Source organism: Cricetulus griseus, chromosome 8, assembly GCF_003668045.3.
Source record: "Cricetulus griseus strain 17A/GY chromosome 8, alternate assembly CriGri-PICRH-1.0, whole genome shotgun sequence".
NCBI classification, from domain to species: domain Eukaryota; kingdom Metazoa; phylum Chordata; class Mammalia; order Rodentia; family Cricetidae; genus Cricetulus; species Cricetulus griseus.
In genome coordinates, this window is record NC_048601.1 from 52,570,362 (window position 1) to 52,593,562 (window position 23,201).

Consider the following 23,201-nt stretch of genomic DNA (forward strand, 5'->3'; position numbering starts at 1 on the left):
ACCAATGTCTAGGTGGAAGACTGGACCACTGCCCATTCCGTGATGCTGCCTTTTGCCTTCTGCCTCCTCTGGATTGGTTGGGCCTTCCTATTCCTCCCAAGGATGACTGGGAGAACAGTGACTTGGCCTGACACTGGCCTGGCTCTCAATGACTCTGCTTCAGGGTCCTGCCTGCCGGATAGTACAGTTGCTCCCTGATCCACCCACTCAGCCAAAACCCACCTCTCACACCTCTGGGTGGCAGAGACAGATGTGGAAAACTGCCCTGCCACCTGCTGAAAGAGAAGATGTGCAAACTCATTTTGCAGATTTTATTATTAGGAAAATAAGAAATAGATGCCCCGGGTCCCACGCCACTGAACAGCCCAAGCTAGAAATGTCTCCAGAGGGTTGGTTCCTATGATGCAACAAGTTGCCAGTGATGGCCAAAACCATCATGTGACACATTCATATCCCACAAGTGTGACAATGGGGAAAGACACTGGCCACACACAGTAAGAGACAAAAACAGCAATGGATAAGGTAACAGGACTAGAAAATCCCATAGTGAAGACTGAGCGCTAAGACTTAGAAATGATATAGCAGCAATCCAGACACAAAGACTATAGACAACACGTGTTTCCACTCAGATTCAAGGACAGGAGGTAGTGTGGAGGGCACCAGGGGCTGGTTTGACAGGGACAGAGTTTCAGAAGATGGGAGATCTCAATCCAGAAGACGTCATTTGATGCTGTTCAGCTGTGCACTCGATACTTGCAAATTTCATGTTCTTAAAAAAAAATGCATTGCAATACAATATAAAAAAAACTGTGAGCTGGAACTTCCCCTTCCAGGAATCTCATATGCTGACAGACACCACCATGAACTCAGACAGGAGGGTCCCAGATGCATGATGCCTTTGTGACAGCAAAGATTCCAGAAATACCTAACAATCAGAGATGAAATAGGGAAGCTGCTCCCAGCCAACCACACACAGGTGTTAAGAAGCCAGAGGCAGATGTGTGCATGCAATGGAATCATTCTTGAAGGTATTTTAGTCAGAGTTCAGGAGCTACATAAACTGACGTTTGTTTTTTAAAAGGATTACATAGATCTAAGTGGAGACCCAAGCTCCAGCAACAGATGGTGTCTTGGGGAGGAGCCCAGCCTTCTGCACATTGCAGGCAGGTATTAGCCATTCCAGAGCCCCTCCCTTGTAAATAGATTGAGAGATTCCAGAGACTACAACCTCCTTTGATCACAGAACAATGGAAGTCCCAAACAATCCAGCCCAGACATCAAGACCTCCTAGACAGTCCCCTTTCCCTGACATGAAAGCCCCGAAGAATTCTGGCTTTGAAAATGCTGCAGAGCATTCTCTCTCCTGGCAGGAGGGTAGCCGTGGGAGCCTCCACCAGGGCCCTGCTCAACAGGATGTTTGCTTTGAGGGCCTCGGCATATAGTTCGGAGAATGACACAGCACGGTGGGTCCCACCAGCCTTGAGGAAGATGGTGACATTTCCTGTACAACCTAGGGTGAGCCTTTGTGGGCCACCCAGGAGCCTTGAGCATTGTTAAGAGGCTTGTGACATAGAGAAATGAGAAAAGGTCCTGACCTCAGTTCTCTTCTTCCCCTGGTTCATGAGACTGGGCAGAGGAGTGATAGGGACTCAGAAGGAACTGCTGGGATGGGGGTTCCACCTAAACCCACCCAACCTTGCTTCTCTATGTCTGATTCTCTATCCCCTTGTTCTTCCCAGACCTATTAGCATGTACCCCTGCCTTCCATCAGGCTCACCCAAGCCTGGCCGGTCCTGCTGTGTGCTGATCTGAGCCTGAGTCCAGCAGTGACTGCTGAACTGCAGCCTGAATTTGTGGCACCTTCCTCTGCCACCTCTATGGATAGCTAGACAAAGGCCTGAACTATTGTACACCACACACACTCAGAGGCAAATGGGAACAAAAAGGGCCAGCTACAAAGAAAGGTTCTCAGCACCACAATTCTCATGAATGTGACTTAAAACCAAGAGGAAATGTTGCTCTGCCGTGGAGCCAAGGACCAAAGATGGCTGTCACTGGGATGAGCCCAAGATGAGAGTGGTGGGAACTCACCTGCCATGCACACACATGTAAATTGAGTGCATATAATTTACTCCGGAAAAGGATTAAGAAACATCAGTCAATGCTACACACCCTCTAGTCAACAGATCCCTACCTAGAGGTACAGTTAATACACAGGGATGCCTCTCTCTTCCCAAAGACACGGAGGAATGCTACCAGCAGCGCAGACCCAGTGTCTATCGGCATCAGAGCAGATCAACAAGCTATAAATCACTTCCCACAGCAGAAGGGTACTGAGACATTCTGCTTGTCATCTCAACAGGGGATGCAATTAACACTAATAAAAGCAATTTAACTCCTACACCCAAGAATGTGGATAGGACCCAATGTGTTTCCTTCCTCTAAAAGAGCCAGACACAAGTCAGATCATTCCATTCTACAAAACAAACTCAAGAATAGGCAAGGGCATTGGCAAGTCAGAACAATGACTTTAATGGCAGCAGGAGGGAGTAAGAGCTAACAATACGGAGGTAACACCAGGGGACACTGGTCTCCATCTGCTAGGTGGAGTGCCACATGTGCGCACAGGTGTGAACTCTCTGAGCTATCCACTGAGACCTGAAGCACTGCCGTCTGCACATTAAGTTCCAATAGGACATTTAGCAAAGGCCAGTTTCATTGCGCTACATCAAAAGACACTTGAGACTGTTAGGCTTCAGGGGAGTTTAGTAATAACAAACCCAGGGAATATAACCATCACGGTAAACCAGATGCTAGCTAATCCTTGATTACCTTTACAAAACAAGCTTTACAGCCCACTTTGGGAACAATTAGAGAAAGCAGAGCATTAGATGGCATTAGGGAATTAACTGGGTTGGATGTAGTATCTATTTTTTAGAGCATTAAGATACAGGATCAAAACTGAAATGTTTCCAGCATGCACATGTCTAAAATATGCTGGCCCTCTTATCCACTGACTCCACAACTGTGGACTCAACCAACTCAATATAGGAAAACATTTCTAAAAGACCTCTATCTGTATTGAACAAAGGTGCACAGATAATTCTTCTGGTGTTTGTTGCCCAAATAGTACAGAGTAGCATCTAAGACCACACTGCATTCATCCTGCCTCAAGATAGCCAGTGATCTGCAGACATTTTTGAAGTAGGATGTGCACAGGTTCTGTGCATGGGTTTTACATAAAAGACTTAAGCATCCTCCAACTGTGGTACCCAAGATGGAGGGTGGATATTCCTGGAATCAATTCACTGAAGATACCAAGTGGTAACTCTCTGTGAGTGAGTGTCTTAGGGTTTTTATTGCTGCAATGAAACACCATGACCAGAAGCAAGTTGAGGAGGAAAGGGTTTATTTGGCTTATGCTTCTAGATCATAGTTGCTGAAGGAAGTCAGAAGAAGAACTCAAGCAGTGCAGGAACCTGGAGGCAGGAGCTGATGCAGAGTCCATGGAGGGTTGCTGCTTACCAGCTTGCTCAGCCTTCTGTCTTCTAGAAGAACCCAAGGATGGCACCACACACCATGGAATGGGCCCTTCCCCATAAATCACTAATTAAGAAAATGATCTACAGCTGAATCTTATGAAAACATTTTTTTTTCAGTTGAGGTTCCCTCCTTTGAAATGACTCTAGATTGTGTCAAGTTGACATAAAACTAGTCAGAGCACTGTGTGTGTGTGTGTGTGTGTGTGTGTGTGGTGATGATGCTGTCCCCTAGGTATGACAGACAACACTATTGCTGTCTTGAAATCAAAGCTGCAGTGATTGCCCACACAATGCCCTCTGAAGGCTGAGCCTCCTAACATTCTTTTGTGGCAGTGAGGTGCGAACCCTGTCCATTCACCAGTAGCTAACAATTGCTACTAGGGACACATGTCAAGTTGTTCATGTTCTTGTAACTACAACTAAGCCCATGAGTTCACCAACGTAGACTTTGGTCTGTCATCATGGTCTTAACTGGGGTGAATAGACATTTGTTCATGCCTCCCAAGGAAATATTAACACAAATGTAAATATATGTGTACCCATGTGTCTCTGAGTAGCAAATGAGTCTGCACTGGATGGTAACAGTCCCACAAACAGTCCTAGCTGCCCACCACGGGTTGAGTGAGAGAAGGTCTGCATCCCAAGGTCATGGGCACATGCCCAGAGACCTAAGGGCATCCCACTAGGTCCCACTACTTCTTCTCTACCCCCTCTTCTTCTTTTGTTTTTTCAAGACAGAGTTTGTCTGTGTAGCCCTGGCTGTCGTGGAACTCACTCTGTAGACCAGGCTGGCATCTAACTCACAAAGATCTGCCTGCCTCTGTCTCCCGAGTGCTGGGACTAAAGGCGTGAGCCACAACTGCCCCGCCAGGTCCCACTTCTTAAAAGTTCCCCCTCTCACAGCACCGAAGTGGGAGCAAGCCTCTCCACACAAACCTCAGACAACAGTCCAGATCCAAACCGTCAGCCAACCCAGCTTCAGACTCCCCCTGGTCACATGACCTCTCTCCAGGTGTTCACACCTCACACCATAACCTCCAGCATGCCAGCATGAGCAGCCAGCACACAACCGAAGGCCATCTATATCAGGAAGAGTGCTGTCTGCCCATACCTGGGAAGTGGCACCAGAGGGTCCCTTATCTCTTGCCAATGGCACCTACTTGACTATCCTCCCCCAGCCTGCTGCCATCTCCTAATTCTTCCAAGCTGGTCTTCTACCCTGCTCAGCCCTACTCTTTGCTCAGCAGAGAGACAGCCTGGAGGGGCAGAAGTCTAGCATCCCCGTGACATACCGGCTTGATTGCTTCTGTTCCTCAAGCAGCAACCCTAGCTGAAGCTCTCCAGGTTTCCTATTGGCAGCTGGCTCCCACCAGTCCCTGAACCACAGGATTCTATTGGTTCCCTCAGCCCTCACAGGACCCTATTGGTCCCTTTAGATCCAATCAGGCCCCTCCATGAAACTGCTTCCCAAGGGCTTTTGCTCAGCTGGGACGCTCTTCACAGGGAAGCAGCGCTGGCTAGCAGTCAGGACTCCTAGTTTCAGAACTCGCTGGGCCTTTGGCAGGCTCCTTACCTATCCCTGGCCTCTTCAGAGTTCCGGTCCTGTGCCTGGGGATGGGAAGGAGCAGGGACGTCATCAACACTCCTAGCAGCAAGATCAAGCCCACTGCACACTTTCTTTGGGCTTTAAACTGTTTGAATGAACTGCCAATGTTTACATGTTGGGAGCTTCCAGATGAAATTCCATATCCCGGGCTTCTGAAGAAAACCCAGAGCGATCATGCTCAGCCTCTACGGCTCAGAAAACAACAAAACCAGCAGCTTCCATGCAAGTGGGACCTGACCTCCCACCAGCCTGGCATCTCTCTGCTCCCAGGCCAGGGACTCCCAAAGGTCTGCTGGCCCCTGGGCATTGAGGCACAGCCAGACCCCATTCCAGCAGGGTAGGCCTTTACCTCTGCTTCCTACTGACTTTCAGGCACCTAACAGAATCCAGAAGAGTGGCCCACAACCATGTCGGAGAATGAGTGGAGAAGACAAGAGGATGGGGCTGAAAGCAAACCGGAGACCTATCCCCAGCTGAGTGACTGTCTAAGCATGAGCAGGACAGTTAGATCCTGTGCTCAGCGTCCCATACTCCACCACCTCCATCCCAGAGAATCTGGCCCTCTGGCCCCTGGACTGAATGCTGCAAAGAGGCTCAGGCCAGGGGCCAGAGAAGAGCCGGCGGTCTGCCAGCTATGCACCAGCCCTGCTCTGCCCAATGGGCCCAGTGCCCTGTAATAGTTCCAGAGATTCTATCTGGACAATAGGGGCACATTTGCTTGTACAGTGTAGTTGGGCACGCCAGAGGATGGCATACAGGACTGGGAAGTACCAGGACAAAAGGCCAAGTGGGTAGTCAGCATATTTATCTGCTTCATTGCCCTTGGGACCTCAGGCAGTTCCCTTAACCTCCCTGGGCCTCAGTCACTCATCTCTAAAATGGGTATAATGATGGCAACCCCCCCAAGGGTGTCTCAAGAAATGAATAGATGCATATATAGCCAGAGTTGAATCCAGCACTTGACACATAATCCACTGGCTTACCATTGATAATGGAATGTCACCTCACAGCCAGGCTGTGGTAGAAAGGACTGGAGCCGGGGCATTCGCACACAGCTGGCAAAGGTGTGTCGGGAATACAGTGTGAAGGACAGGCAGGGAGGAGCACTTAGCTGGAAGGGGAGCACAGCATAATAAGGGGGCAGGCAGGGAGGAGCACTCAGCTGCACATCTGGAGGCAGATGGAATAACAAACACATGGGTGGGGCAGGAAGTGAGCAGCTAAACACCCCAGCCCATCCCCAGCAGGCCTGGCCCTTGGCTCTTTGGCAGGAGGGACAGGCTTCTGACCAGCAGAAAAGACAGAGATCTTGTTCAAACAAAAGCACAGATCCATCCTCCTTACACTCCCTGGAGCACAGAACCCCCCTGCAGGGAAGGCAGGGACCACACCATACAGCACAGGGCTTCCTACATCTTCTAGAACCAGAACTGAGGCTCAGAGAGGATGAGTCCCTTGCCTGCAGTCACACAGCTAGGAGGAGCAGGAGTTGGAATCCACTCTCTGAGAGTCAAACTGGGCTCTTTCCCAGTGTAACTCAGCACCAAGAGGGCCCTACAGAGTCCTGCAAAGCCCTGCTGCCTTCCAGTAGCAGATGAAAGATGGCAGGAGGACCACTGTAAATCCCTTTTATGGAGCAGCCAAGTGATATACCTGAAGTTATACAGTAAGAAAGATCTGAGTCATCCAAGCCAGGATCCTCCCAGCAGGTCAGGCATCAAGAGCAACAGCATATCCTCTGTCCTTGTGGGGATCCTGGGGAAATGTTTTCTGTTGTGGGGAGCAAAAAAGATAGGGTCCCTGAAGCCCCTGCCACGGGGCTGAGGGCTGGCACTCGGGGGTAGAGAGGGTAGAGAGACCCCCTCACCCACTCTCTTGCCACCACTCATTCCTCAGGTCACTGGGCCTGGGTCAGTCTCCTGACAAAGTTGGATATAGAGAGCACCAAAAGCAGTGGTGTCAGTGGTGCTAAGCCTGCACACAAGGACCACTGTGCACTCTTCATCTTTGGGTTAGGATAGGCTGGAGCAAGCCAATTGGGGATGAGAGACCACGGGGAGCAGAGATGAGTCAATGTGGGTCAAAGACAAGGCCATGGGGAACAGGGACAAGACAACAGAGCAGAGACAAGACCATGGCAATCAGACCAGGCAGGGCAGGAATGAGATCATGTAGAGTGGAGATGAGACCATGTGGGGACAGAGGGGACATCCGTGAAGAATACCAGAAGCACCAGCAGTGGTGTGGCTTGGGAGAGTGGCAGAGAGGCAATCCCACAGCCCTGGAGGTAGCTTTTGGCCGGGAAACCCCAGTAGAGAGGTTCCTGAGTATCCTAGACCATCTGGAATCCACACTTCAATGGGCAGAAGGGACAGCCACAAGCTGGGAAAGCAGCTGCGACAAGATGTGGTGTCCTAGCATGATTTAGATGATTTATGCATAACTGTGAATATATTAAAAGCCACCGGACTATGCCTTCAAATACAGGGGACTTTGTGGTTACAAATACGATCTCAATATATCTGCTTTTAAGAAAGACATTAAAGAAACAGAAAATTTAGAGAGACCTGGTCTCCGTGGAGTGACAGCCCTGAGAGACACCACGAGGACATCCAAACTTATGGAGATGACAGAATATTTAGAGAAACTTTGATCCCCATGGTCTTGTTCCTCCAGGCATGGTGGTGTACATCTGTGCTGGATAGTTTATACTGTCAACCTGACACAACCTAGAGTCACCTGTGAAGAGGGAATTTCAATGGATCAGACTGGCCTGAGGCCATGTGTGAGAGAGATTGACTTGACTGATGACTGATGTAGAAGGGCCCAGTGCACCCTGGGCAGCACCATCCTTAAGCAGGCCAGTCTGGACTACATAAGAAAACTAGCTGAGCATGTGTCTGAGACTGAGCCAAAAGGCAGTGTTCCTCCATGGCTTCTGCTTAAGTTCCTGTCCCAACTTTCCTCAGTGATGGACTGTGACCTGGAAATGTAAGCCAAATAAACCCTTTCCTCCCCAAGTTGCTTTTGATCATGGTGTTTATCACAGCTACAGAAAGCAAATAGGACAGTACCTATAACCCCAGAACTTGGAAAACTGAGGCAGAAGGATGGCAAGTTTGGAGCCAGACTAGGTAACACAGTGAAAATCTGTCTCAAAACAAAACGAGCCAATTAAAGAAACCTACCCAAGGTCCAGCCTTTGGCTTCAGACCCTCAATGTGGGGACAATTGTAAAATGTAACCAGTGTTTATAGGGATGATAGAGCCTAGGAAACCTATCTGAGCTACCTGTGAGTCCTCTATGGGAACTAGAGTACACTATTCCCACAGCCACCATCTCTGCATTGACCTTCAGAAAAGCCCCTTGACCTGGAATGACAATTTCCCACTCTGTAAATGTGATATCCCCATCATGTCTCCCAGAGCTGTCACTCCATGCTTCAAACAGTGACCTAGAGTAACAGGCCCAAATCCAACTGTCAACCACTGGCAGAAACACCATAGCTGAGATGGAGTGTTAGCAGCAACCACAGTCTGTCCAATGGGAAGGGCTGCCTCTCTTTGCTGGTGCAGTTGCTGGCCTATGGTATGTGAGCCCAGCATGGTGATACCAGACTATCACTCAACAACACCAAGCAGAAGTGCAGTTTCCTGGAGGCCTTCTCATGTCTAACGATCACTAGCATGCTCTGTAGACCAATAAGGGCGAGGATGGCAGGTCTGCAAAACAGCAGCAAGGCACCAGGATCATACTGCTCAGTTGTCCCTAAGAAGCCTAAGGGCACTGGATCCAGGGGGCCCTGGCACAGCCCCCAAACAGCAGGTGCTCCAGTCCCATACATGAGTCAGCCTGGCCTCTGCACAGCCACTGTATATTCTAAATAATCTCTACACTACAGCCATACATCACTATGCTGTGTGAACAGCTGGGACACTGTTGTTCAGAGCATAAGGACCAAACTATATGGTCCATACAGTTCCAATTCTTGTCTCAAATATCTTGTAACCAACACTAAGTGGAAACATGGACCATGAGGTCCTCTGTATCTCCAAAGCTTTGACAGGAAGGTCAGCACACTCACTACAGCTGATGATCTGCAGACAGGGTCTTGCTGAAGACAGCAGAGGCTGCAGAAGCCAGGGAAGCCCCGGCACCACCCCAGCATCCCTGGAACTTCCTATGTCCAGGTCCTATGAGCTGGCAGTCAGGGGCAATGGGATCAGCAGAGTCTTAAGTTCCTTCAAGGGGCAACTTATACACAGCCATTCATCCTTGTGACTGCAACACCTCACAGGTTTAAAATCCCTGTGGGCTAAGACAGGCCCAAATCTTTTTGGTAAGTGGAGTGCCAAGGATAGATGGCCCTGCACATACCCAGCTGTACTCCACCACTAAGTTACATGCCCAGCTCTTTTGCTGTTGGCTTTTCCTTTTGAGACAGGATCTCAATACATTGCCCTGGCTGGCCCTGATCTTGCAGTCCCACTGTCCCAGCCTCCCAAGTAACAGATTATAACTATGTCCCACAGGGCCTGACTCTGGGTCCTGGGTTTGGCTCCTGCCCCTGCACCATCTCTCCCTCATATCAGCTAGAGGATCTTCTCTTAACCAAATTTCATTCCTACGGGCTGCAGGAACTTTATAGACACTCCCCCTGCCTGGAGCTCCTCCTCTCGAACCCTCCAGTGGCCACAACACTAAGCACAGGCTCTCCCCAACTCCAGCAAGCCTTCCTGACCCACAAGAGAAGTCAGAGCCCCCCAGATGGGCACAGGGCCACCACATGCCCAACCTCCCCTCACTAAGGCCGTCATCACATCTGTGACTACTGAGCCTCTGACAGCAACCCAGGTCACCAGCATTCCCCAAGAGCAGAGACTTGGATTTTGCTCAGTACCTTTTTTTTGGGGGGGGGGGAGGTTCGAGACAGGGTTTCTCTGTGGCTTTGGAGGTTTGCTCAGTACTTTTTGTTCAGCAGCTGCCTCAGTGAAGGTGAGCATGTCTCAGAAGCAGGTCACAGGACAGAGAAATGCAGACTTCAAGATGACCCCAATTCTGCCAATTCCTGTCTCGGTGTCCATAGGCCAGAAAGAACCTAGAGCTCTCTGGAACCCTCTTGAGCTTTGGTGGGGATAAAAGGGCTTTAATAATCACTGAGTTCATACACTAGTAACCAGAGGACGGAGCCTGTGACAGGTAGGAGCTGGCACCTGAACTTGAGGGCTAATAGAGACACCTGCCCTGCAGAAGGGCCCCTTCCTGCCCAGCTTTCTGACAGCCTCTTCAAGGCCAAGGCCACCTCCTGCTGTTTCTGCGGCTCCCTCTGCTATGCCAGCCCAGCAGAAACAGCACCCTCCCAAAGTCCCTTGAATGACAGCAGAAACAGTCGTCAGAGGCCCAGAGAGGCAGGCATGTGGCTTCCATTTAGGCCACATCTGGACATGCTCAGAGGCAGGGAGAGCCCAGCTGAGGCAGTGGGGATCCCTGGTATAATTTTGACTCCCAGGCAGGACCCCCGCCCCAGTTGGGCCCAGATGATGGATGGAAACAACCTTATTCAGGCCCCAGGGCTGCCATGGCAACAGGGCTGGGGTCATTTCCGGCTTGCCTCTCAGTGAGCCCAGGAGGTTAAATAGGGCAAAGCTGTCTCTCACAGCTTCTCCCCCTACCCATGGCCCCAAACTCCCCTCCAGAGCAGCCTGGAGACCCTAAGTTTCAGACTCCACTTTCCTCCGATGCTTGGCAGGCCACCAGGGCCCCACCCACAAGGCCTGCTGTCCCCCACTCTCACCAGCTACGTGCCCCGCTGGCTGTGCCTTTATCTGCTTAATGCACTCCACTCTGTTAGGCCTCCAAGGGGATGGCTGAGCCTGCCTTGTTCTCTAGCACTGCCCCTGACAGAGATGGGCCCCACAGATGCCTGCTGAGGAAGAGAGCTGTGGCTGAAGGGCAGATGAGAGTAAAATCAGTAACATCTCCTAATACTCAGGGAAGCACTCAGTTCCATGCCAACCACAGTCACAGATGAGCTCACTGCAGCCCCAAAAGGGCCCCGAAGCAGGGCTTCTACGCTGTCTGCAAATGGAGAAACTGAGGTATAAAGAGCTGAACCATTTGCCCACGATGAGCTCAACCAAAGACTGAGGATCTGGTCAGGCCCAGACTTCTAGGTCCTGTTTTAACCCTACTCATCTTTGGATGAAGCTGCAGCACCAGCTTGACCCTGCTGTCTATAATCTTCTGGGCCTTTTGCATGAGCTGGGCCCCTGCTAGGATGGCCCTGCAGTAGATGAGGGTACTCTAGGCCTAGTCTCTAGCCGCTTTCACCCAAACACAGCTGAGAAGATCCACCAGATGAGCAAAGCTGATCCCAGATCCCGCTGTGGAGTCACCGGGGAAGCCAGCGCTGTTCCTATTCTGGAATCCCAGAGACTTCAAGCCAAGGGCACCGAGCCCTCCCACACACGTGCACTTCATTAGACCTTCCCTGCCCCCTGCACTTGCAGGCTCAGGGCTGAGAACAACCTGGGCCCCAGTCCAGTCAGTCACAGACTGCCTCTATAGCCACACCCCCCTAGCAGGGTGGGAGCAAGGGAGCCACAGGAAGGAAAGCAGGCTGGAAACAGAGGTACTGGTGGTATGAGGACCACAGGTTAAAGGAGCCTCACAGTCCCCAGCAACACCCTTGCTGTCCATATACAGGTCCAAGCATACCAGGGCCCAACAAATGTCAAGGGAGCCCACACAGATGGGCAAAACCAGGCAGGTGAAAAGCCCACTCACGGTCACAAAGTTTGGAGCAACAAGATAGGAACTCGGTCACAAGGTGACTGTCTCAGAGCCCCTCACATCCACAGCCTGAAAGCCTTCCCAAAGCCCCTCCCCTGCTACATCCATTCCTCAGTGCCTGGGGCCCAGAGCCACACCAGCTCACTCCTGCCTTCCCGGGCCATCGGGGCCTGCTCCCAAACAAACAACCATACAAATGGGACTGAACAAGACACAGGCTGTGGCTGTGAGGGAAAACTTCTAGAAACCACACAATTTCCCAGGCATCATTGTAAAGGAAAGGGGGAGAAAAATGGAGTTGCTGGGTTGGAGGGAGACAGGACTCAACTGTTCAGGGAAGACTTCCTGGCGGAAGTGCTGTCTGAGCTGGGAACAGCAAGGAGATCAGATTCTCAGGGAGACAATAAGTCAACAGGGGAGAGGAAGAATGAGAAAGAGAGGGTGTAGACAGTGGTTTCATCCATCATCCGACACTTATAGAGTGCCAACTATGTACAGGTGGTACTGGAGCCCTTGGTATAATGCTAAACACCAGAAAACAAGAAAGCACCATGGGACCCTCCACCAACCCATACCACTTTGTCTCAGGCATGAGAGATGGCAGCTGTGAGGAACCTGTAGACAGCGACAGTTCCTTCCAGGCTCAGTGGCCCTGCAGGGACACAGAAAAGGGACTTACCATCAGGACCACCTCTGGGAACAGAATGCACTGAGTTGGGGTCTGTGTCCTCTTCTGCCCGGGATTGAGATCGCAACTGCGGACGCTGAGGTATTTCTTTAGGCACCTCTGGGGAGGGTGAGACCTGGGCTCTGTCAGGTGGCAGTGTGGATTGGGTTGAGTGGCTACTAGATTTCACTGGGTCCGCAGGAGAGCTGTCTGTGGCCAGAGATGGAATGAAACCAGCTGGGCCTGACCTAGACAGGGGTGCAGCACCCTCCTGCCCAGCACTGGGAGGAGTGGCCTGAGCATCAGGAATAAGGTTCTCCTCCGGCCCTGCCCTGGCTTCAGCCTCCTTCTCTTGGACAGGGAGGTTAGGTCTAGCTGGGGGTGTTGTAGGCAAGCTGTCCAGCCTCCCCAGGTCACCTGCGACTGGTGGCTCAGTGACCACCATCTCCTCCATTTCCTCCTCCTCCTCATCTTCCTCCTCCTCCTCCTCATCAATTTCCTGTGTCACTCTCCTGGCTTTGGCCTGCATGGATGCTGGGGGACCCAGGGCAGCAGCTGCTGTGGGTCTGGGGAGGGCAGCTGGCCAGGGAGTTGCTCGGATAGAGGATGGTGGCAGATTCCCACCTCCTAGAGCAGCTGGGGGGCCCTCTGCACCTGCCTGGACCTCATTCACTGTGGCCATAGTGGTTTCTGCCTCAGCCACCTCCTGGTCATAGCTGTAGGGGTCTTCGTACTGTCGCTCAGAGTCACCCTCCTCTGCATCTGAGAAGTTTCCATGGCAACCAGGGAGCTGGTAGCAAATGAGCTCACCACCAGCATCAGGACAGTGGCAGGCCCGGCAGGGTGAGAGGTGGAAGGTGTGGCCAGCTGCATACTTATGGCCATTGTGGACACAGCCCACCTGGCCACACTGAGGACAGCTGTCAGCCACCACCACAGCCTCAATGCAGTTGGGTGGCAGCTCAGGGCACAGCATAAATTGACAGCTAATCTTGCCACCACCTGGTGGGCAGGAGCACTCGGTGCTACCGAAGTCCACAAAGTAGGACTGGCCGGCTGGCACACGGCCATCCACAAAACCTCCCTGGACGCAGTCGTAGTACTGGTAGCCTTCACAGGCACAGCCCTGCTGTACACAGGTGGCACAGCAGGCTCCCGGCTCCAGCGCCTCTTCTATGCAGTTCTCCAGTGGTGGACACTCTGCACCTGTGCAGTCCTGCCACGGGACTGCCGTGCCTGGGCTTACAGTCAGAGCCGTGATCAGCGCCAATGCCAGCCATGCTCCTGCAGACTCCTGGAGCAGCATCATGTCTCGAGAGGCCCTGGAAGGATGGAAGGAAGCCTGTCACACCAAGGACACACACAGATGAGGTGCACATTCCAGCATGTGAACATACAATATACAGCTAGTTTCACCTCCAGGCATGGCCCTCTACCCACACCCATGCATCCTTCAGGCCTGTTCTCCCTCACACACAGACAGCCACATGCAGGGAAGATGCAGGCACATGAGCATGTGTCACTCAGGTGCCACAGATGCTGACGTAGGTCAGCAGTGTGGCCCCGAATGTGTTTGCTCAAGATGACTTGAGCCCTCTATGTCATCTAGCCCACAGTCACACACACACATATACTAAGGTAAAGGCAAGCAAGCACACACATGTTCACTCAGTCCAGCACTGTGGCCTCACCCTGCCTAGTCACCCAGACACACCCATGGGTCATCCTGCACACACATCCCCATGCCCATGTCTGCATATGGCCACCAGAACAGTTTTCCTCCTCCAAATTTTTGGCTGGGTTCCCAGTTATGGCTACAAGCCAGGGGGTGTGGTGAGGGGCACAAAGCAGGAACAGGCTCCCTCCAGGTTTTGGCACGGCTATCCAACCCTGTGTATACTACATCCTCAACTCTCAAACTCCAGAGCGCAAGACTACCCATGAGACCCTGGAACTTCAAGGTCAACCTGGGACATTCCTGCCACCTCCTCACAGAACCTTGCTGGCCCTATCCTGTCCATCTCCAAGATCAGCTCGCCTCTGCTCTGCTGCACCAAGTCACACCTCCCACCTGCCCTGCCTCATGCCCAGATTAGCCATCTCCCCATCATGCCTCCCTGTCTTTCCCTGGGATGCTAGAGTGATCTGGGAGCCACATCCATAACTGTCTGGCTTCCGTCACCAGCAAGAAGAGGCCAGTACTTACACCATGCCCAGCACTGGTGAAGTTCCCCCGACCAGTCATGAATGCTCCCAGGAGCCACCCCTTCCCGCTCCCTGCTCTCCTCCACAGCCACTCAAATGCCATCTTTCCACCAGTCCTCACTCCTGCAAAAGTTACAGATCCCCACAGGCACAGTGACTGGGCATCAGGCCAGCCCCTTCATGGCAGAATCCCCTGAAGTCATGAACAGGGACTCTCACACCATCAGCTCTGATGGTACCTGTTTGGCGTGTGTGTGTGTGTGTGTGTGTGTGTGTGTGTGTGTGTGTGTGTGTGTGTGTGTGTACATGGATGTATATGTTTCAGGGCGGCACATGTGTACATATGTGTATATGTGTGAGTGTGCCTGTGTGCACATGTGTGGTGTCAAAGAACAGCCTCAGATTTTATCCTCAGAAACACTGTCCACCTCCTTTGAGACAGGTCCCTCGCTGACCTGGAGTATGACAATTAGGCTAGACAAGCTGGCCAGTGAGCTCCAGGGCTCCTACCTTCTGTCTCCCCAGAGCTGTGATTATAGGGACATGGTACCATGCCTGGCATTTTACATGGGTTCTGGGGATTGAGCCCAGGTCCTGGTGCCTGCCTCACTGACTGGGCAAGCCCAGCCCTGTTTTTTTGTCTTTTAGAAAATATAACCAAGTAAAGTCCCTGATTCTCAATATTTGTCCGTTTGTTTTAGAGGAAGATACTGCTTGTTTGTTTGTTTGTTTGTTTGTTTAGAAGCAGGTCTCATGTAGTAGTAGTGGCTGCCCTTGAATGCAAGAGGATCCCCCTTCCTCCGCCTGCCAAGTACTAGGGAAACAGGTCTATACCACCACACCCAACGCTCACTTTAAACATTAAGAAGATGGATGGTAACTTCTTAAAGGTCTGGGGTGACAAAGAGGAGCAGAGAGAGGGCTGAGCTTTCTGAAGAATGGACATGCTTGGACTGCCCAGCCCCCGCCCTGCCCAGGCAGGGTTAGTATGGCCTGTCTGCACGGCCTGAGCCCTGAAGGCAACAATGGAATAATGGCAGGTAGTCACCAACAGCTGTGGCTACCAGCTGGCTGGCAGCAATCTGTGCTAGGTACATCCAGGGACTGGTGTTTTGTCAGCCAGTAAGATGGGCCAGCTGGCCGGCCTCCCCGAGCTGATGGCCCTGGGGGCAAATGGTACATGCCCACCTGTTTCAGGCACTTGTGACTCTGTAAAACAGTAAATAAAGTGAGAAACTGGGAAGGGTCAGGTTAGGAAGCCTGCTATCCTGGAGACTCGGGAAAGGCATCTAAGGAGGTGGCATCTGACTGAGAATGGATAGCTTGAGGAAGCAAAGTGCTAGGGACAGCAAGTGCACAGGTTTGAGGCAGGAGCAACGGGAGACAGGGAGGACCTCGGCAGAAGAGAGGATGGGAGACTGGCAACAGGTAAGCAAGCAAGAGTCGTGAAAGCAGGGCAGTTTCTGCCGAGTGAGGGATGTGTGGTATCCCTGGCAGCCCAGGGGCCTGGCAATGACCATGTGGACACACTGTGTTGAGTGCAGCAGGAAGACAGAGAGAACAGGAAGTGTGGGGTGGCCCAAGAGAACAAGGAAGACAGGGTAGGCTTGCTGTGAAGATCAAGTCCATGAAGTGTGTACACAGACAGAATCTGGTCAGGCAGGGGAAGGAGGAAAGGTTCTGAAGCCTAGAAGAGGAAGTAACACTTGGAGGGCCATGGCTATACTGGGGGATGTGAAGTCCTGTTTGGACTAGGAAGGGTTTGGGAAGCCAGGAACCACACCATAAAAGTGGCGTTGAAAGAGGGAGCCTGTGTCCATGCCAGGTACAGAATCTGAGGGATCTTTGGAGCCCTGGAGGCTCACTCCAACAACTAAGCCCTTACTTGCTCTGAGATATCTGATCACACTGTGAGCCCCGAGATTGCATTATTTACTGCAAAAACCTGTTTCTAGTTGTGGTGTGGCTCAGCCCTAGCACACACCTCTAATCCAAGAGCTTTCTGCTTGAATATCATAAACAGGATTAAGTAACATCAACCATAGGTCAAGAGGCAGAGAAAGCAACCAATTGACAAGAAGTGAATTATTAAGTGATTATTAAGAAAAAGATAATAATCAGAAAGTTATTATTAAGAAAAAAACATACAGAGCAAGAGGGAGCCAGGAGAACAGAGAGACACACAGGAAGAAGAAAGGAGGGGCATTCAGTTGGAGGAGTTTGGTTTGAGATGGCTTAGGGAAGGCTGGAGGTTTCAGGGACATAGGTGAGAAGGAAGGTCAGCTGCCTCTCTGCCTCTCTGAGCTAGCAGGCTTTCACCCCAGCATCTGGCTCCCCGAGTCTTTATTGGTAGAATTGAACAATTGAGATTTAAAAAAAAAACACTCACCCCTCCAGAAGGGGAGGGGAGGAAGGGGAAGACCCAAGCAGCCTCCAGTCTCCACAGACCTCCAGTGAACCCCACAGGCCTTCAGGGGCCTTCGCAAGCCTTCCCACTTGTCTCTCAACATGAAGGGATGAAGTAACCGAGCAAGGTCTCAACCACACCTAGCCAGGGTCTCCCGCCCTCCAGAGGTGAGGTGCAGATAGGACATGTGCTAGAGCAGTGTCATGTGAAGACAACTCTGTCTAGTATGTTTTAAAGCCATCATCACACTACAGGCCACCACATGCAGCTGACACACACTCCACACCCAGGGAGCACTGGGCTGGTCTGCAGGGTGGTGGGGTCACTGTGGGAGTTATTGTCAGGCTCTCCATCCCCAGGCTGGACTCTGCTGGGGCCCCATCTTGGTTCTCCAGTCAAAGGGAGGGATAGAGAAGCTGGGGTGTCCACTCCTTCCCACTGGGATTCCATAGCAGTTCTCCTTTCTGCATGGTCACAATTCCTGTTCCCCTACTTTCCCTCCTCCTGGCACAGCCATTGTTGGCTCCCTTTGGCTGCCGCTTGTCATCCAGACCCAGGTGGCCACAGTTCCCTTTCTTCCCTGCCTGCAGCCTGAGAGGCACACACTCCTTGATGGACCCCACAGCATGGAAAACAGAGACCCAGTGTAGCTTCAAAATGGAACGTTAGGTGGGAAGGGTAGGGAAGAGAAGAGGAACACAGTCACAGAGGCAGCCCATGTGCAAAGCAAGCATGTTCCTGAGACAGGAGGATACATGCTCAGGGAGCTGGGGGCTTGGCCAGCTTTGCTGCTTCCCAAGCACGAGGACCCGAGTTTGAACCCCAGGGCCCATCGAAGAATCTGGGTGTAACCACACATGCCTGAAATCCCAGCTCTAGGGAAGAGAAGACAGGAAGATGCCTGGGGCCTGCTGACTAGCCATTCCAGCTGAATTAGCCAGCTCCAGGTTCAGTGAAAGACTGTCTCAAAAAGCAAAGTGGGGAGAGAGAAAGAGGAAGACACCCATCGCTGACCTCTGGCCTCCATACACGTGCTCACTTGCAAATGTACACACACATACCACCTGCACACACAGAATTCTTAGTTCTTAGGAAACATTTGCCTTGACTTCACACAGACAGGGCCTTGGGGGTAGAGGCCTATTCAACAAAGTTCTCTCTCCAAGGGTACCCACTGGACATCCCCTTCCTGCATCCTTCTCATACAGGCCCCTGAATGAGCCCGAGGCAGGTCTCTGTCATACCAACTATGGGTGCTTAGACTTCTGCTTGTCTCTGTGACTGGCCACAGTCCCTCCTTATGTCCTCACTGTTCCAGACCCTCTACAAACCACAGTCCTCCAGTGAAGTGATTGACAAGTTGACCTCCGCCCTGTTGCAGGACTCTGAGCTGGGAAGGGCATTGGAAGGTCAGAGTGGCCCCAGGAAGACATTCTATTGTTGCCATCGTAAAAGTGGGGTATGCCCGGATGAGAGCAACAACCATCCTACCTCAGGCCCAGCAATCCTCTTTATCCTCTGGGAAAGCATTCCTGGATCCCCAGAGATGTTTGAGACCTCAAACATCTCCAAATCCTGTGATCCTGATTTTAGATCAAGGTGCCCTCAGCAGCCAAACTTCCTCCTTTACTTACCCCTTCCCCTCCAAGGAGCACCCCCTATGTCTCTTTGGTATATGGATTACCACCAGCAGCACTTCTGTGCCATGATTAAGTGGCATGGGACCCCTTAAAGACAAGCTCCATATCAGTGCCACAGCCTACTAAGTGACTATTGGAAGGGTAGCATGGATCCACTAGACAGAGTAGCTCAGGTCCCAGGCAGGAGAGCACTAGATGTCATCATTTGGCCCAGAAAGCACACCATTTCAAACCTGTGATGTTGATTCTTCAGATTTTCTACTTGATATTGGCTGTAGATAATTACACTGTGGGAGACAAAACTTTCAACAAGGGAATACTTCTGCATATGTTACACAGTAAGACGAGTCCCTTACTTCTCCAGCTCTCTGACTTCTGATTTTGACAAGAAGAGGCCTGCTAGAATCAGGAAATAAAAACCCAGGACATGCAGTTAGTTACACTGGGATTCCAGAACACCATGCAATACTTAGGACATATTGCTGGGTTTCAGAAATCCTGTTGTAAGTGGCTGTCTGCACTGAATGGACAGCTCCAGAGGAAAGCCTCAGCCTGGCGCTGTATGCCTTAAAACTTCTCAAGCATTTGGAAGGAATCTCCTTTAAATGACAGGCAGCTACAGAAAACCCTGGGACTTGCAAACAGCTGGGCTGACAGCAGGGAAATAAACACATGAGCCCTTCTCACTAGCTAGTCAGAACATGAGCAGTCAGTCCCACCTGGTCAGGGTACCACCCTCAAGCCTGCCAGACCCATCCCCACATCTAACCAGAGGACAGCACAAACCAGTAGCCAGTCCATCTGTACACAGTTCCACCCATGGGACCTTGTGTCATGGTACCAAACTGAACACACTGACCTGGACTGACTCAGCCTCACTAGCTCTAAGTGAGATCTGAGAGCTCCTGGGTTTGATTCTACAAGGACTTGGGCTTCTCCTTCGTTTGAGACATAGTCTGGCCATGTAGCCCTGGATAGCCTGGAACTCACTGTATAGACCAGGATGGCCTTAAACTTCAGGGTAATTCTTCCTCTACCCTCTACTCAGTGACCACTGTGTCTAGCAACTAGTCACTCTCAGTGTGTCAGTCTCTTCAGATCCAACCAACATCCTACAGTTCCTCAAGACCCTCAATGGTGAGAGATGTGCCCCTTGGCCCCACTGGACTCAAGTCTGGAGTATGGACATGCCTCAGTAGGTCAGAGCTCCTGGGGACAGGGAAGAGAAGAGAGGGACTAGGGTCTCAGCCTCAGTGCAGCACCAGGCTACCAATGGACCCTGTAGGGTGAAGGCCCTGGAGCTCAGCCCTCACCCCACCAAAGACCAGGAAGAGTCTTGCATCATGCCAAGATGAGGGGACAGACAACTACCAGCCAAGAGCAAGCAGCTGGAGAAAGGTTCAAGTGTGAGTCATTAGCAGCTAACACCTCCCAACCGGGGTCTCCATGTGTGAAGGAACTGGAGCCATGCAGTGTGTAGCACACACAGAGAAAGACAAAAACAAACACATGACATACACACACAGACTCACACATACAGAGACACATACATACAAACACACACACAGAGAGACCCACATACACAATGACACACAGAATACATGCATACACACACACACACACACACACACACACACACACACACACACACACACACATACAGAGAGAGAGACACACACACTGACAATGGCTTGGTTCTAAAATTGTCCAGAACCTACTCTTAATGCATAGATTATCCTGGGTTCACCCAAGGCCCAGAAAGATAAGACCTTATCTATTAAAACTAATCCCACATGCCCACACTAACCACGGCATGCCGCCCACTGGCAGAGAGGCCAATAAAGACAACCTACTTATCCAGACAACAAAATGCTACCAGCCTTAGCAAGGACATTCTGGCACAGGCTACCATGTAAATGCCCTTTGAGGACATGATATCCAGTGACAAGATAGTTAAAATGGACACTCACTGAAGAGTCCACTTACACTTACACAGTCCGGGCATTGTGCCAGAGAAGTAGACACACCCTTGGTAAAAGAGGAGGCTGAAGAGGTAGCATTCCAACTCAGACTGACCCAGCAAAAATATGTGCAGCCGTCCACAGGTCTGGGGAATGGCAACGGGCAGAGGAAAGGCATGTGCACGAATATGGAGCAACTGGACAGAATAAAGAATGGTGGATGCCAGGACACAGAGGGGGAGCTGGTACTGAATGGCCAGAATTTCTGTTCAGGATTAAAGAGTCTAGGAAAGTAAGAATGGAAACGGTGACAACACTGTAGCTGCTCCTAATGACACTGAGCTACACACTCAAAAAATGATACATTGTGTGTATGTTTTACAGAAAAACCACCTCACACACACACACACACAGTTCAAACCAAAAGCCAAACGGGAGTGATCAAGTCATAGAGACAGGACAGGGAAGACCTGACAGGAAACACGTGCTGCCCCTGAAACCTGCCCTTAGTAGTAAGCTTCCTGGCAGCCAGTGCCAAAAGGGAAATTAGAGGGTGACCCGGTGCTCCTCATCTGATAAGGGGAAGTCATTAGCTCACTGGGAAAATAAGCCTGTTCTTGGCACCAGCCCTTGTCAGGAGCCCGGCAGCTAACCAGCTTCACATACTCACTTGACTTGCTCAGAACAGACAATGCCAGATCCCAGGCTTCGAGTGTCCAGACATGTTTATTTTATTAGCTATAATTCACGGATGAGGAAACTGAGGCCCAGATGGGATAAGCGATCTGTCCGAGGACCCACAATCAGAAAGACTGATAAGGACTGAATGGGGATGGGAACACGAGTCCTTCAGTTCAGCAAGCACCTCCTCACCCAACCCTGTCAACCCTGCGCAAATACCAAGATGGGGCCATGAACAAGACGAACTGAAGTCCTCCCTTTAGGGCTACATGTCATCCCAACACTTGGAAAACTGTGATATAAGATCACGAGTTCAAGGCCAATGTGGGCTACATAGTGAGACTATTACCAAAAATTACAACCAGGGAAAAGAAAGAATGTGTGTGTGTGTGTGTGTGTGTGTGTGTGTGTGTGTGTGTGTGTGTGTGTTGAGAGAGAGAGAGATTGACTTTTATTGAGCCAATAACCTATTGTAGAAAACAAAACAGGGAAGAAATCAGGTAATCTGGGCATTGTGACAGAAAACTGGAAACAACCTTGGTAAAAGAAGAGAGAGGAGGCCAATGAGGGGACATTTCAACCAAGACTTACCTAGCAAAAATATGTGCAGCCATTCACAGGTGTGGGAAATGGCAATGGGCAAAGGAAATGTATGTGCAAAGGTCCTGGAGTGCGAATCAGTCTGGCACACCATGGGTACCATGCAAACCAGCCAGCAGGAGATGGGAAGTAGACAACAAGAAAGAAGGTGGTCAGGGGACAAGGGAGAGAAGCGGAAGGGAAGGAGACCTTAATTACACAGGCCCAGTACACTGGGAGCTCAGCAGAGCACCATGCATGCACTATTCTGAGAAAGTGGGAGATCTAGAAAAACCCAGACCACCAAGCAGACATGTCCAACCTCCAGCCTGCAGGCGGCATGGCTCCAGCAGATCTGTAAATGTGGCTCACACAATTGTAGATGACAATACCAAAAGGCTGGACATCGCTATTTAGAGAATGAGGCAGGAGGCAGAACTGGGAGTCATGCCTTCCCATAGCCAATCCCCTGGAAGAAGGGTCCGCAGAGCCACAGTACCTTCCAGGGACAGCCATGTCCTCTTGACTGACGAAGGTGGTGCCTCCTAAGGATATGCCCTCCCACTCTGCCCTGAGACTGAAGAATATTTTATGCATGTGCTTTTTCTCAGTAAGATGTTTTACAAAAGAAAATTAATTAAGTAGCTCAGAAAGAGGCAACAAAAGAAAGAGTGTGGGGATCTGGGGAACGGACAGATGGGAAGGGACATGAAGCCACACATGACTGCCAACCATCATTGAGTCTGGCTTCTGCCTGAAGCTCTGATTCCTTTGTTCCCCATGACCAAGTCAGAACACAACATGATGTGATTGCTGTAAATCAAGCCTGGCTGTGCAGGGAAAGAATCAGCTGGGACTCAGAGAAGGGTCTGGGGTCTTCTGGGGCACAGAACTTGGGCAAGGGGCAGGCCAGGAAATATGGTCCAGGCTGAAGATAGTGGGTGAAAAGGGACTAAGACACCCACCCCAATTACCCTGGAAAGAGATGGAGGGAAACTATGGGTCCAAATGCAAGTCATGGATTTAAAACAGCCACCCAGAGCCAAGTGTGATGAGACACGCCTGTGGTCCAAGCTACTTGAGAGACTGAGGCAGGAGGAATGCTGGAGCCCAGGCATTT

At 51.1% G+C, this 23,201-nt stretch overlaps 1 protein-coding gene across 2 annotated transcripts in view; it reads right to left on the reverse strand.

The window, feature by feature from the left end:
* Fbln2 (fibulin 2) overlaps positions 1-13,917 on the reverse strand; it is a 38,454-nt gene extending 24,537 nt beyond the window's left edge. For both annotated transcript variants that reach the window (XM_035448862.1, XM_035448861.1), the window contains exon 1: positions 12,621-13,917. In XM_035448862.1, coding sequence (XP_035304753.1) covers positions 12,621-13,917 — 1,297 coding nt within the window. The remainder of the gene's footprint in view (positions 1-12,620) is intronic.
* Between the last annotated feature and the right edge of the window lie 9,284 nt (positions 13,918-23,201).